This window comes from Arabidopsis thaliana, assembly GCF_000001735.4.
Source record: "Arabidopsis thaliana chromosome 1 sequence".
In the NCBI taxonomy this organism is placed as follows: domain Eukaryota; kingdom Viridiplantae; phylum Streptophyta; class Magnoliopsida; order Brassicales; family Brassicaceae; genus Arabidopsis; species Arabidopsis thaliana.
Window position 1 is genome coordinate 18,478,573 of NC_003070.9, and position 14,761 is coordinate 18,493,333.

The window sequence follows — 14,761 nt, forward strand, 5'->3', positions numbered from 1 at the left end:
AAACACATCATCCAAGATAATTCACTTACGGTCTTTGATTTTTTTATTGACATCTTGCAAATTTTTGCTTTAATTTTTAAATACGTTTATTCAAATATGTTACATAACGAAATTGTTTTCTTTTTTTTTGTCAACAGATAATAATTAAGCTCAAAAGAGCCTATCCTTGAGAAATGTTGTTATTGTTTTTGTTTTTGCATATGTTATTTAGACGTTAATAAGGAAATTTGTAGTTGGACGACCAACGGCGGCCTATTTAAAGCCCATTAAGGTAATTAAGGGTATATACATGGGCCGAATTCACAGCCCATTTATCGTTAATAGCAAAACTGTAATGATCACATAACAGATTCAATTCTTTGTCCAGGGTATACAGACAGAATTTGAAAATCAAACAGTCATCTTCCCTCTTTCTCTCTGAGCATAAACCCTAAAAATTCGTATTTTCCAGGATGACTTTGGTGCCGGCCATTGGTCGCGAGCTCTCGAATCCACCGTCCGATGGGATTTCTAATCTTCGATTTTCTAATAACAGCGATCATTTACTAGTCTCTTCATGGGATAAGGTTAGAAATCTCTAATCTTCTTTCAAACATTGATTTTACTGCTCCTTTGTAATTCTGATCTCTCTAATCTGATGGATTTTTGGATCGAAGAGTGTAAGATTGTATGATGCGAACGGCGATTTGATGAGAGGGGAGTTTAAACATGGTGGAGCGGTACTCGATTGCTGCTTCCATGATGATTCTTCTGGATTCAGTGTTTGCGCCGATACTAAAGTTAGAAGGTATGTTTAATTTGTTCTCTCTTCTAATTTTATCCGGTTCGATGCAATTTTCAAATTGAGATATAGTGAAACTGGTCATGTAGGAGTGTACAAATAGTGTTTAGGAATTGTTTTGCGGAATCTAAATAATTGGGTTTCTCTTGTTATACTTCAGAATTGACTTCAATGCTGGCAAAGAAGACGTTTTGGGTACGCATGAGAAGCCAGTTCGATGTGTTGAGTATTCTTATGCTGCAGGTTGGTAAAAATTGGTTATGATGTTCGTGATGTTTTGGTGTTTCTAATCATCCCATGGTTTTGCTTGAACACTATGTTTATGTGGCGTTATAGGGCAAGTGATCACTGGAAGTTGGGATAAAACGATTAAATGTTGGGATCCAAGAGGTGCAAGTGGGACTGAGCGCACACAGATTGGAACTTATATGCAACCTGAGCGTGTTAACTCTCTTTCTCTTGTTGGAAATCGTTTGGTAGTGGCAACAGCAGGAAGGCATGTCAACATTTATGATCTTAGAAATATGTCCCAGCCTGAGCAAAGAAGAGAGTCCTCACTTAAATACCAGACAAGATGTGTACGTTGTTATCCCAACGGAACAGGTTAAATGGCTGATATGTTTCTTTCAGTGGGGCTTGTTTTTAACAACAGTCAAAGTTGCTTTCGTCCTGTTCCAAGTATACTCTCAGTAGCTTCAATATCCTCTTCCAGACTTTTGATTTTAATAATACTTTGCAGGATATGCCCTTAGCTCTGTTGAAGGGAGGGTTTCAATGGAGTTTTTTGATCTATCAGAAGCTGCTCAGGCTAAAAAGTATGTCCCTAATTTGTTTTCTCTTACCTCTCTTTGATGAACTGTGGTAGTCTACGGCGTTTTGTTTATTCTTGCTGATTTTTTTTTCTGGTGAGATATTCCTTTTTACTTCTTTTAACAAATCTGATTTCTTCATTTGAACTTCGTTTCAGATATGCTTTCAAATGTCACCGGAAATCAGAGGATGGAAGGGACATTGTCTACCCTGTAAATGCAATTGCTTTCCATCCGATGTAAGTCTTATCTTAAAGAAACCTGATTGTTTCCATTCAGATATTTGATTGCTTCAAGACTTAACTAATTTTTGAATGGCGAAGATAAAAATCTAGTGGAAAATATATGAACTTTGAGGGCTAATTCAGAGTATTGGGATTTGTGAATGCTATCATTTCATTTGATTTTTTTTAATTCTTTTCATTGTAAATGTGTGTTACGGAATTCACTATGCATGTGGAACCTATGGGCAAAATTTGAAACTTTTAAGTTATCTGTCCCGGTAAACCAACTCTATCACTTCGAATAACCGGATTTTTTTTTTAAATTGTAGTTATGGCACTTTTGCTTCCGGAGGCTGTGATGGTTTTGTCAACATTTGGGACGGTAACAATAAGAAGAGGCTTTATCAGGTATAGGAATGACGAGAGCTTTTGTTATCTCTCTTTCAATGAGGCACATCATTAATTTGCTCCTTCTTCTTTGTAGTACTCTAAGTATCCAACAAGTATTGCGGCGCTGTCATTCAGCCGAGATGGTGGATTACTGGCTGTTGCTTCTAGTTACACGTTTGAAGAGGGAGACAAACCGTAAGAATCTCAGTCTTTAATCTTTCGGTTCTTAACTCTTTGACAGAATTATTGTTTGAGTTGGATGCTATTAGATCTCATCAGGGATATAGAAACATTCAATTTGTGGACATTGACCATTGAGACTTACAGATAGCATTCTAGAGATGTTATTGTGTGTTGCTTTTGGATTGATCTCTCTTTAACTGATACTGAGTGTTGTGTTTTTGCAGGCATGAACCGGACGCCATCTTTGTTAGAAGTGTTAATGAAATTGAAGTGAAACCGAAACCCAAAGTATACCCAAATCCCCCGGTATAGTCAAGAAATAATGGAATGAGCAGAGTCAAATTCGACTTGTGTGTTGTTGTATTGTAGCACTTGAAAGTGAGTTATAAAATCTTATTTTGGCTGTAAAGTGAAATGTGAACGTTATAATGGCTTTCGAATCTGAGATGGTGTTCCATTTACTCTCTGGGTTGCCTCCAATTTTTCTTTTAGGACCAACTATCTTATTTTTACCTTTTTCTTTGGTTTTGTGTGTTGGTTTAGAAGTTAGCACTTTTTATTATTATTTTGAACTTCGAACTTAGAACCAATTTTTAATTCGTAATTGACCTTAGAGCAAAACGTAAATGTACTTAGAAAAGATTATCTGATATGTACATGGCGATTCCTAAACCTTCATTGAAAATTTCACAAGTTTACAAAAATCCAAAGAAAGGGATATTAAAACTATGCGGAAACCAAACCAGAAAAGCAAACCAAAACTTCAAAAGGCTGTTTAAAGTGCGCATGAATGAGTCCTACTGATCTTATCTTAAAGCTCATTACGCAATAAGCATCATTACCACTCATCGTCCTCGTCATCATCAACATCATCATCGTCTTCCTCGTCATCATCAACATCATCATCTTCTTCCTCCTCATCATCGTCACCATCTTCATCTTCTTCAAGATGATCATCCTCGGTATCTTTCTCTTTCCCTTTTCCTTTTACAAGATAACACAAACATGGTGTCAGAAAAAGTAAGAGACTGCAATAACACAATATAAATCTCCGGAACTTACCTGATACTTTAGGTGGAGGCGGCTCAATGACAGGAGGAATCAATGTTGGAACTCCATAAGCTTCCGGCCAAGCTGATAACTCAGGAACAGGAGAAAATTTAGCCGAGTACGTTTTGTGATACCGTTCAACAGTGTAACAGTCGTCTACATACTGCAACGGGTTGATTTTCAATTCATCGCAGACTGCTAGAGCGTGCAGACATGGGAACTTGTTCTTTTGAAACTCTCCACAAGTGCATGTTGTGTCATTCAATTGAACAATCCCAGACGTTGAGTCATTAGACTGACCCATCAGACGTGTCTTCTTTTTCGGGGCCATTGAGACCTGATATGCATCTCTTTCCAACGGCGTTATAGTTATAACCCAAGTATCGGAATCTGTCTCAAACTCTTCAAGCTTTTCCATGACATGTTCCGTGTACACATCGCCGTGCTTAAGAGAACCACGGCTAAGCTTAAAAGACTCAGCAAAAGCGTCTTTCAGCTGACCAAACAGAAGCATCACACCCCCTGCCATTGCAACTTTCCGAAATCTTTTACAAACAGCAAAGAGAGCTTCAGTATCTATCCTCATGATTCCGTATCTCCGACCATCATCATGAGCCAGAGCCCACTGATGTGGAGGGAATTGGTCTAACCATTTCCAAGCTTCTGGATTCCTCTCTTTGATCTCCTTCATGTAGGAATCAAACTCTTCCTTCTGACTTGACGACCCAGCCTCATCCACAAGAAAATGCATGTTGTAGTCGAAGCCTGGAGAAACGCTACATAGTTTGGAGCACAGATGATACAGACAGAACCTGTGATAAGCCCAGGGTTCTTTCCACTGAGATCCTGGTTCGTTAATAACAGCGAGTATATCGGGGTCAGGACTGGAGATGAGGCAAATGCCTTGCCTCTGTGTTACCTTCTCTCTGATTCTAGTGAGAAACCAACGCCAACTATCAACAGATACTTCTTTAGTAACCGCAAAGGCAAGAGGAAAATATTGATTGGTTGCATCAAACGCCGAGGCAATCATCAACTTCATTTTGTATTTACCTCCCAAGTTTTTGGTGTCCACAACAATCAGAGGTCTACAATGTTGGAACCCTTGGATAGACTGTGAAAATGCCCAAAACAAACCGCGAAAGGAGGCGTGTTCAGGATCATGAGTCAAAGAATCATATTGCCAGTCTACAAGAAGGCCATTAGAAGAGTGAAGCACAGACATTAACTTGGGTATGAGTCTGAAACTCTGATCCCAATCTCCAAAGAATCTTTTGATAGCTTTCACTTTCGCATCCTCCACAAGTCCTTCTGAACAATGCTCCACCACTTGATCAAGCGCAAAGCCAAATTTTTTTTCCCACCATTTATCCAACTCTGCAGTTGAGAGAGTGGGCTGTACCCTGACCACACGCTCAATCTGAAATGGTATACACTCAGCATCAAAATCATTTAGATGTTCAGGGTAACAATCATGTGGACCACTACACTCGGTTATCTCAAAAAGACCGTCTTCTTCTCTTCTAGAAGCACAAATTGACCACTTGCAGTGCCATCTTTCACATTCAACCACATACACGTCCTTCTCCGTCTCTCTTAGTAAACATTTTTGCCGCCTCTTAATCGAACACCAGTCCACTGCCTTCTTCATCTCAGCTAAATCTTTAAAACACAATCCCACACGCATTGTATCACCTTCAAGCCACAAACCAGACACAAGAGTCGGTGTTGATCCTGACCCTGAACCTGAATTTGTATCCCCCACTTCTTGTTGCGTACTCTTCTGTCTTTTCCCTACCACTTGGTGTCTGCTCTTCTGTCTTTTCTGGGGATTCATTCCCATTGGCAATAAGGACCAAGGAGCAGGAGGAGGATCATTAGGCTTTGGTTTAGCTTCCAAGTAAAATTCCACAGAGTTAATACAAGGGTGATTGCTTGGAACCTCAAGCATTTTCTCCCAATGAATGTCGTTCGCCACGGGATGAAGTAGATACCTAAACTTATTGGGTGATTGAACAACAGGGTACCTAGCGACTATTTCAAGCTTTGATTTTTGCTTATCAAATCCAGTTATTAGATAAAGCTCATCCAGAAATCTGCTAAAGTCAGCATTTTTCTTGACTCTCATCTCTTTAGGAGTCGATCCTTCAAAGTAGACGCCATCAGGGCCATGCTTGATATGACAATTCCAGTAACACAACACCACAACCTCTCTTTCAGCCATGAGCGAGCACAACAAAAACCTACAAGTAGAAAACCCTAGAAAAACCTACATAAACAATGAGAAACAAAATACAGAGACTCGTAAAAACTTGCTATTTTAGAGAAATGAAATGTACCTTTCGCTAAGGAATTCTCCGGTGGTTTGATGATAACTGCCTTTTCATATGCTTGACCTAGGAGGAACTCTCAAATAGCAGCATCCTAATTTTCAAAATAAATACAGAGCGCAATAAATAAATAAAACAGTTAGGCCCAAACTATAAAGCCCATTGATATGTGTTTTACGAAAATAAAAGGTATTCTGCTTATCCATTCCATGTTTGAATGCGGAAAAAAAAACAAGCTACCCATTTGCTGCTTTCAAGGTAGTAGTTACTAATGACGACCTATTGTTGTTTGGTTTTAATCTAAAAGTGAAAGCAGAGGAAGTTACAAACAGAGTGGAGAATCTTTAGAGGAACTGCGTGCTGATAGAAAAGAAGCCTCCGACTTGCGTTCAAAAGCAGCGGTCTATAAAGCATCTGTCATATCGAACAACGCATTTACTGTAGGAACTTCAAAGACGATAAGGTAATCTATTGTTTCCTGCTTACAATGCTTGATATGATAATGATGTTCAGATGAATTGACACATGATCTAACACTATAATATGTCAACTACTGTGAATGTTTAATTCCTTTGGAGTGCTCGTCGAGTCTATGGATGACACCGATGCTGACTCATTAAAGAGTGCAGCTGAGCATTTGATAAGCACATTGGATGATCCAGTCGTTGTGGTACTAGGTTCATCTCCAGAGAAAGACAAGGTTAGTTTAGTTGCTGCATTTAGTCCTGGAATAGTCTCCCTAGGAGTTCAAGCAGGAAAATTATTGCCCCCATAGCTAAGCTCTGTGGCGGAGGAGGTGGTGGAAAGAAAGCCCGAAAATCTCTCAAGTGCCTTAGAGAAAGCTCAGGAAGATCTCGTGGCAACTCTATCCGAAAAGCTAGGGTGAAGCACAACTTCAAAAGTGAACTGCATGTACAGAGAGAAGGAAGAGCACATAGCTTGATTCTAGACAAGTGTATTGCATGTATAGATGATGGACATTAAAGATATTTGATGTATCTAGTTTTTGAACATTAAATGATCAATGACATTTCTTTTAATGAATGAAGGACTATGTTTCGATTTGCTTTACTCATTGAACGTCGTCCCAACGGTTTTGGACGTATTACAAAACGTGAATTTATAAATTTGTGTATATTTAACATAGCATTATATATAGCAAGTTATGAAGGTGAATGTCATGCTTGCTATGCGCGTAGAGAGCTTTTGATGAGGGTGAGGTGAAGTTGTTGGCAGTTGAGACGACCGCGCTTTGACTGTGTTGGGTTGTGTCACCGGAGTTACTGATGCGGTGATATGATTGTAAGGACTAATGATATGTGGTTGAAGTTTCGGTTCCGATTCAATTTGAAGTAATTGTTTAAAACGTTATTTTTCAATAATTTCAGATTGCATAAAACTCGGTTTAATATATTATTTTGGGTACAAATCGGATTAAAAAGGGCAAAACAAAATATATAATGCTTTCAACAATGTACTCTCTTTAACAAAAAAAAAATCTTTTTTATGTCTTTTTCCAATAACTTGTGAATACAAAAGCGACTATCGTTTCATCATAAAAATATGTGTAGTTATATATTGGTCCTTACAAAAAGCGGTAGAATATAACATATGATAATGCTATCATCACATTTACTAAAGTTAAAGTAATAAATACTTAAATTGATGACAATTTATTCCATTAAATGTAAAGAGATAAAATTCTTCCATTTCTAGTGTCATTTCCAAATTTTATCAATTTACACTAGATTTTAAGTAGCTATTAGAGTAGTTTTTTTTTTTTATATAACATCTCATTCATTTATTGATTTCAAATTGAATACAAGAGTTTATACATTCGTAATACATCCACAATAAAAAGTAGTATTTACTTTTTAAAATTAAAGCTGATGGTTTTTAAATAGTTATAAACTATAACATGATTTAAATAATAACCATGGTTAGTAAATAAATTAAAACGTTGAGAAAAGAAAGACGTAAACAAGTTAAGAAATGAATGAAGCGATTGAGTAGGCAAAGATCAAAGAAACAAAGCAGGACGTATGTAAAATTTAAACAAGCAACCGAGTTAAGCAAATGAAAGCAAACGAAACAAAGAAGAGAGCAAGTAAAATAAGTTAACGATGTAAATAAAGAAACAAGCAATGAACTAAGAAGCAAATATACATGAATGAATGTATGTATGTATGTATGTATGTATGTATGTATGTATGTATGTATGTATGTATGTATGTATGTATGTATGTATGTATGTATGTATGTATGTATGTATGAATGTATGTATAAATGAATGTATGATTGAATGTTTGAATGTATCTATGAATGTATGTATGAATGAATGTATGATTGAATGTTTGAATGTATCTATGAATGTATGTATGAATGTATGAATGTATGAATGCATTGGCGGATCCACGTTAAGGAAGGTGGAGGCACCTGCCACCACTAATATCTAAATTAACAAAAAATTAGTACTAAACAAATTAAGTGGCATGGCCAAATGGTTTCATATCCTTCAAATTTTCGCTAGAAACCCATGTTCGATTCATCCCTATAACATTTTGCCCCCACCAACTTTTTTTGCTGGGTCCGCCCCTGTATGAATGTATGTATGTATGTGTATATGTATGTATCTATGTATGCAAAAATGAATATATGCATGTGTACATGAGTGGGCGCATACATGCAATGGTTGGGATATCACGCTGTCAAGGGAAAGACAACATTGTCAATGTAATTGGTCTATACCTGTTTTACTCACCACATAACTTCTTTTAATTCACAAAGTTTGTTGGCTATGAGATCGGCTCCTGCATAAAAATGAAAGAGATGATAACTTCAAGTTATAAGAGAAGAAACGAAATACTTGTATATATAGGTAATATCAAAAAAATAAAGTTACTGGAAACTATAATAGCTAAACCGAAAGATTATTGCAGAAAAGATTGGAGTAACATACTAGGGAAAGGAGTCAACCTAAGAAACGATATACGTTAATTATGTCCGAAGTTGCAGTATACCTGAAATAAGCAAAACGATGTCTGAGAGATAAGCGACATAATGTGTTTCTGATTTAAGAACACAAGAGAAACAAAGACCCCAATAAGTTCTTATCGAATTACCATTCAAAAGATTTGATATTTTTCCACAAGTCTGTTTCTTGATCCAATTTTTGGCTTTTCTCTAGAACTACATCTCTTATGTTTCATCTCTTAGCTACGAATTGCAGTGCTTTAAGTGCAAAATCTAAAACAATATACACGTGAAATAATGTACCATCAGTGCAAATATATACAAGATGACCTACCAAGTCGTTCGTACGATTAAAAAGTTGTCCTATGCATAATGAAAAATCATGGGATCAAGAAAATGAAAACTTACAGGTGGAAATTCGTGGATGGTTGATTGTCTTATAATACTCGAAGATGAGTTCTTCTAGAATCTTCTGGCAATGCTTCTAGCTTGTATAAAATGTTTGATACAGAGTGTACAGGATAATAACCCTTCTACAAACATAGTTCCATTGATCTGAATGTATATTCATTCACGATAAGTTAAGAAAATTATATATTATATGATTTGGTATAGTAACTGTAAATTACATTAAAATGACAACTTACAAGTGGGAGTTCGTGGTTGGCGGATCGTCTTATTTTACACCAAGATGAAGTTCTTCCAGAAACTTTCTGGCACTGCTCATAGGTTCTAGAAATTGAATGATCAGAAAATGCAGTATTCAGTCGTTTAACCTTCTGCCAGAAAATTCATGACCCTCTTGGCTCAGAAGCTGGTTGCAAGATTACGCCAATATCTCAAACCCTGAATAACTGAAACCACCAAGTAAAATATTTAGATACAAACCAGAATACCTTGTTTAAATCTTGGTATATATATAAGCCCTAAAAGCTAATTAATGAAGAATTATAATAGATTTCGATCCTTGTATTTCCAGTAATGTTCTTCCTTTATTAGTTTACAGAGAAACTACTAGCTTTGTTGTTCCTGGCATCCAAATCTACATTAGATATTTCCTTCACGGATGATTAGAAGTCCTTCCACATCATCTAACTCAATTGCAAACCTCAGTTTTTCAAAGTGCTAACGTACGTTGTTTTGTATTATAACATTAAGTCAGCGCTTAATCATCGACTCATTCACTTCAAGAAGACTCTGGTTTTGATATACTTGGATCTGTCATATGTACCAAAAATATGAATAGATAGATCCAAACGAAGATAATGCCAAAATGTGTATACTATATAACAATCAACCTCAAAGCGATGCCTTAGATTTCTTAGATTTAAAAATTGAGGAAGGCTTGTTATGGCCATGCGACACTGCATTCATATATTTCCCATCGTTGTCCTCGCCCCCATCCAAAATACTTTCCACCTATATCAATAATGAAAATCATAAATAAAGAACATCAGGGCTTAAGCACTCAAATACTTCTATGAGAGCATTTGTCAACTGAGTTGGAAAGGTACTTTTAATGAAATATCATTTGAATGTTGCGATCTCCTTATGTTAGAACCAGCTACATATATTTTCTCCTTACGTTCCTTGATCTGAGATGAACCGAGAGAAGATGTGAGTTAACACAAATACTGAAATCTAGCCAACTTTGAACATTGTAAGCAAACCTTTCGTATTTTTCAGGAGTTTCATCTTTTCCTCAGGCTTCACAACCCAAATTTGGTTATAAGCATCTCCAACCTGACTCTGAAAGAAGGACAAGAATCTCAATATATATATATATATATATATATATATATATATATATATATATGTTTACAACTAGTATGTATGTTTGGGGAAACGCAAGAAAGTTAATGTACTAGCAGGAATTCAACATTTGTATGTTTGAGAGAAGGTAAAGTTGCAGAAATTCAACATTTATATTTCAACGCACCAAAGATTGGGCATATTGCGTTTATAAAACAGTTATTAGAAGCAAACCTTTGCTTTGAAAAGGTTATTCCATTTCCTTGTAGCAATTTCAGTAAGACTTCGTCTTTAGCTGCTCTATAGACCCTTAGTTGCATATAAGCCCATCCGACGTTCCGCCGTAACACCACATTTATTCAAATCCATTAGTTCATTGATCATGAGACTTCAGAAATCTGATCAAAACTAAAGACTAGTGAGATTACTCTTACCAAGATCCTAGTGGTTTCTTCTCGACCGTGACCTGAAATTTCTTGCCATGAGATCTCACAGTATTTGTTGTGTCTGGCATCAAAATTTACATCAGATATATCCTTCACGAATGATTAAAATTCCTTCCACATCGAAATCTTGTTGAAAGAGGTTCATCATCTAACTCATTTGCAAACCTCACTTGTTCAAAGAGCTGATCTTGTTTTGTGTCAAAGTGGTCCATCGTCTCACTCATCCACTTTAAGAAGACTCTGGTTCTGAATATACTTGAATCTGTAATATGGTACCAAAACATTGATCAAATAGATAGATCCAAACGCATAGCAAGCCAAGATTATGCCAAAATTTATATATAACAACCAACCTTAAAACGATGCATTAGATTTTGAAAAAGAGGAACCCTTGCTATGGCCATGCAACTCCACATCCATATAGTATCCATCATTGCCCTCGTCCTCGTCCTTATCCAAAATATCTTCTACCTACTAGTCCTGGAAACATAAACAAAGAACATCAGTACTTGAGCACTCAGAACTTCTATGAGAGAATTTGTCAATTGAGTTGGAAAAGTACTTTAATGAAGTTTCTTTTGAATGTTCCGATCTACTTATGTTAGAGCCAGTTGCATTTTTATTTTCTCCTTACCTTTCTTGGTCTGAGATAAATCAAGAGAGATGTAAGCTAACAAATATACCAAAATCTAGACAACTTTGAACATTGTAAGCAAAGCTAACAAAATATGCCTTACCTTTCTTGGCCTCAAATATAATTCCAACCTGACTCTGAAAAAAGGAAAAAATATTAATATATATATACACAACTAGTATGTATGTTTGCATAAACGCAATAAAGTTAATGTACTAGGAGGAGCTCAACATTTGCATGTTAAGAGAAGATAAACTCGCGAAAATATGAAGTTTAAATTTGAGGCACCAAAGATGCATCTTGAGCATACTGCGTTTACAAAACAGGTATTAGAAGCAAACCTTTGCTTTGAAAAGTTTTTTCTTCATTCCTTCTAGCCACTTCAGTAAGACTTCGACAATGCACTTTATGTTTGGCAACTTTTTACAAGCCTTGTTTGCATCTGGCTCTATCACTTGAGTTTCCGATACACGGCTTCAGCTGTTGTAACATCACATTCAAATCCATCAGTTAATTGATCAAGAGAATTCATAAATCAAATCAAAACTAAAGACTAGTGAGATTAGTCTTACCAATATCCTAGAGGTTTCCTTCTCGACCGTGACCTGAAATTTCGGCCATGAGATCTCGCAATCTTTGCTGGTTTTCCATTGAATGCTTCTTCTTGATATATCATCCAAAGTTTAGCTTTAAGAGCTCAACTTGCTCTTTAGTTCTTCCACCTTTTTGCTCAAAATTTCAATCCAATTTTGTCAATTCTACAATCTAATAACAATAACTGAGAGAAACAAGAGAATGGTATCGGTTAGAGTTTATTTACCTTATAGAGATCGATGAGTACATTTTCTAATGATTCTTGAGCTTGTCTCAGCCATACCTTCAACAAACATAAAATTTGCCTGTTATCAAAAAAGATTGTTGTAGTTTTCAGAAAAAAAACAAAAAAGAAGTTCATTGAGTCTTAAGAGTTAGACAACTTACAAGTGACAGTTCATTGTTGGCGGAATGTATTGTTTAACTCTAAGATGAAGTTTTTCCAGAAACTTCTAGCACTGCTTAAAGGTTCTATAAATTGAATGATAAGAAATAATCAAATAAACTTTATCTAGCTTAGTTTATTTGGTCTGACAAGTTAAGACAGTTATAACTTAGCTGATTGGTTGCTCTGAAGGACTTTGAATAGTCCTAGAACGATCTAAAGCAAAGCAAATATTTAATAAACAGAGACAGTTCATGAGCAAATAAGAAAGCAAGTTAAGGATAGAAAATGAGGAAAACAAATTAAGCAAATCAAGTAGTTAAGGAAAAGAAAGTATGTAAGAAATTAAGCACGTAAGCAAGGAATCAAGTTAACCATGTAAGCAAGAAATCAAGTACACAGTGAAGCAAGAAGCTAATGAGGAAGCAAGGAAAAAAAAACTAAGTAAACAAGGAATCAAAGGAAGTAAACGACAAACCACTGAACCTGGTAATTAAACAAGGAATGAAGAAAGCAAAGAATCAGACCAAGAATTAAGGAAGGAAGCAAGCTCACAAGGACTGAAGGAAGTAAGCAACATACCTCTGAAGTTGGTAACAGAACAAGTAATGAAGAAGTAAAATGAGTAAAGCAAACTTGGATTGACAAAAAAAAAAAAAAGTAAGCGAAGAATCAGGCAAAGAATTAAGGAATCAAGTAAGTAAACAACGACTCAAAGAAGCAGAGAAGAAATTATAGATGTGTAAAAGTACGAAAGTATACATATTATACATAAGCGTAGATGTATGTATGTATGTTTGCAATGTAAATTATGTATGCATTTATGTATGTAAGTATGCAGGCATGTATGTATGTATGTATGTATGTATGTATGTATGTATGTATGTATGTATGTATGTATGTATGTATGTATGTATGTATGTATAAATGACTGCATGTATGCATGTATGTGTGTATGAATGAATGCATGTATGTGTGTATGAATGAATGCATGTATGTATGTGTATGCATTTGGTTGAATGATTGCGAACAACCCATAAGAATTCTGTGGCTCTCCAATTTGTTGTTGCAGAAGAAAAGTGACACAACATCAAACTCTTTGCAAAGGAGATAGAGTCGCCAATTGCTCCCTACACCAAAATTTGAGAAAAGAAAGCACAAGATATCAGAGATCAAAATAAATGAGTATGTCAACACTAAAGATGCTTTCACTTATCTGAATTACGACCTAGACGAATCTTATGAAGAGAACACAAATAATGTACAAGTGTCTTCTAAAGTTTTATCACCATTTGGAAAACTATTAGCAAGTTTCAGTATAACTATGCATATGAATCAAAACAACAAACCTTTAAAATTTCGAATGGCAATGACATAAGAAAACAATATGATTTTCCACAACCAAAATGATTTCTAAAAGCTTCTATCAACCAAAGACACAACAAATTAGATCAAAAATGATCGGATGAGATCGCGAAAATTCAAAATCAAACTTATTGGGTTCGCAGAGAAAAACGAACACAAGAAATTTGAGACGGTGGAATTAAATCATAATAAATTCGATTGAAAACCACAAACCTCCGTCACCGCCTCCGTAATCCACCTCACGGCGGCCACCCACCACCACCACGGTCTCATCCACTGTCGCTTCCTTTAAAGAGTCCTGTTCTCGTCACAAATCATAATCCTCTTGATCCCCCAGTTTCGCGATCGCTAGACGCTAGTGATCTGTCAAACCCAAATCAAACAAATCAGGAGTTAGAAGGTATTGAAAGCAATGAAATGACAAAATCATTTGATTTCTAATAAAATCAAGAAGATTAACGTAACGATAAGACAAATTAAGTAACAAGAGACATAGTAACAGCAAATCGAATCAAGTAGCAGAGAAACACAAATCAAAAACAGACTCGTAATCATCGGAATTCACTCGACTAAAATCCAGAATTCGAGAATCTCTGACCATTAAATCGAATAACGTGAGAGAACGCAATTTCTAGATTCTAGTCGCTGGTGGCATAAGCAGGGTCGCCGGAAAAGCACCGCTTCTCAAAATTTACAGACATTTTTTGAAATGGAGAATTTAGGGGTTTTAAAATATTAGAGAGATCAGAGAGGAACTTGTAGATGATTGTCTTCTAACAGACTATTTAACAAAATTCAATTTTGGAAAAACAAAAATGCCGCCCATTTCGAGAATAGAATTTTGA

General features: G+C 36.0%; 4 protein-coding genes, 1 long non-coding RNA gene and 1 other non-coding gene across 12 annotated transcripts; 2 read left to right on the forward strand and 4 right to left on the reverse strand.

Moving 5' to 3' along the window:
* Nucleotides 1-378: 378 nt before the first annotated feature.
* BUB3.2 (Transducin/WD40 repeat-like superfamily protein) lies at nt 379-2,967 on the forward strand. The gene is made up of 9 exons (NM_103878.2): nt 379-566; nt 657-787; nt 942-1,024; nt 1,118-1,384; nt 1,521-1,596; nt 1,749-1,829; nt 2,144-2,222; nt 2,299-2,399; nt 2,612-2,967. The coding sequence occupies exons 1-9, from the start codon at nt 453-455 to the stop codon at nt 2,697-2,699; spliced, it is 1,020 nt and encodes a 339-aa protein (NP_175413.1). The 5' UTR covers nt 379-452; the 3' UTR covers nt 2,700-2,967.
* Nucleotides 2,968-3,011: 44 nt separating this feature from the next.
* On the reverse strand, nt 3,012-5,821 carry AT1G49920 (MuDR family transposase). Of its 2 annotated transcripts, NM_001333404.1 has the most exons (3): nt 5,777-5,821; nt 3,450-5,696; nt 3,012-3,371 (listed from the first exon to the last, which is right to left on the reverse strand). In NM_001333404.1, exons 2-3 carry the CDS (start codon nt 5,659-5,661, stop codon nt 3,226-3,228), a joined length of 2,358 nt encoding a protein of 785 aa, NP_001319184.1. In that variant the 5' UTR covers nt 5,662-5,696; nt 5,777-5,821; the 3' UTR covers nt 3,012-3,225. The 2 variants fall into 2 exon arrangements, with proteins under 2 accessions (NP_001319184.1, NP_175414.1); NM_103879.3 differs by lacking the exon at nt 5,777-5,821 and having other exon boundaries at nt 3,044-3,371; nt 3,450-5,759.
* Nucleotides 5,822-6,359: 538 nt separating this feature from the next.
* On the forward strand, nt 6,360-7,067 carry AT1G49930 (alanine-tRNA ligase; the record flags this gene model as incomplete). Its single annotated transcript, NM_103880.1, has 4 exons — nt 6,360-6,467; nt 6,548-6,720; nt 6,817-6,881; nt 7,009-7,067. The coding sequence occupies 4 exons, from the start codon at nt 6,360-6,362 to the stop codon at nt 7,065-7,067; spliced, it is 405 nt and encodes a 134-aa protein (NP_175415.1).
* Nucleotides 7,068-8,169: 1,102 nt separating this feature from the next.
* On the reverse strand, nt 8,170-9,951 carry AT1G49938. 2 transcript variants are annotated; one of them, NR_139855.1, is made up of 6 exons: nt 9,875-9,951; nt 9,388-9,594; nt 9,149-9,295; nt 8,890-9,013; nt 8,727-8,787; nt 8,170-8,577 (listed from the first exon to the last, which is right to left on the reverse strand). It is a non-coding gene; the product is annotated as an other RNA (long non-coding RNA). The 2 variants fall into 2 exon arrangements; NR_139854.1 differs by lacking the exon at nt 8,170-8,577 and having other exon boundaries at nt 8,705-8,787; nt 9,875-9,934.
* Nucleotides 9,555-13,197, reverse strand: AT1G49940 (uncharacterized protein; the record flags this gene model as incomplete). 5 transcript variants are annotated; one of them, NM_001333405.1, is made up of 12 exons in its annotated part: nt 12,554-12,607; nt 12,393-12,449; nt 12,145-12,294; nt 11,914-12,046; nt 11,676-11,709; nt 11,328-11,405; nt 11,109-11,200; nt 10,927-11,028; nt 10,411-10,489; nt 10,255-10,335; nt 9,875-10,159; nt 9,555-9,594 (listed from the first exon to the last, which is right to left on the reverse strand). In NM_001333405.1, exons 3-10 carry the CDS (start codon nt 12,246-12,248, stop codon nt 10,322-10,324), a joined length of 636 nt encoding a protein of 211 aa, NP_001319185.1. In that variant the 5' UTR covers nt 12,249-12,294; nt 12,393-12,449; nt 12,554-12,607. The 5 variants fall into 5 exon arrangements, with proteins under 5 accessions (NP_001319185.1, NP_001154416.1, NP_001320465.1 ...); NM_001198256.2 differs by lacking the exon at nt 9,555-9,594 and having other exon boundaries at nt 9,945-10,159; nt 12,554-13,197; NM_001160944.2 differs by lacking the exons at nt 9,555-9,594; nt 9,875-10,159; nt 10,255-10,335 and adding an exon at nt 9,788-9,831.
* A 256-nt stretch (nt 13,198-13,453) lies between these two features.
* On the reverse strand, nt 13,454-14,685 carry AT1G49952. Its single transcript, NR_139856.1, has 3 exons — nt 14,515-14,685; nt 14,130-14,279; nt 13,454-13,681 (listed from the first exon to the last, which is right to left on the reverse strand). It is a non-coding gene; the product is annotated as an other RNA (non-coding RNA).
* Nucleotides 14,686-14,761: the final 76 nt, after the last annotated feature.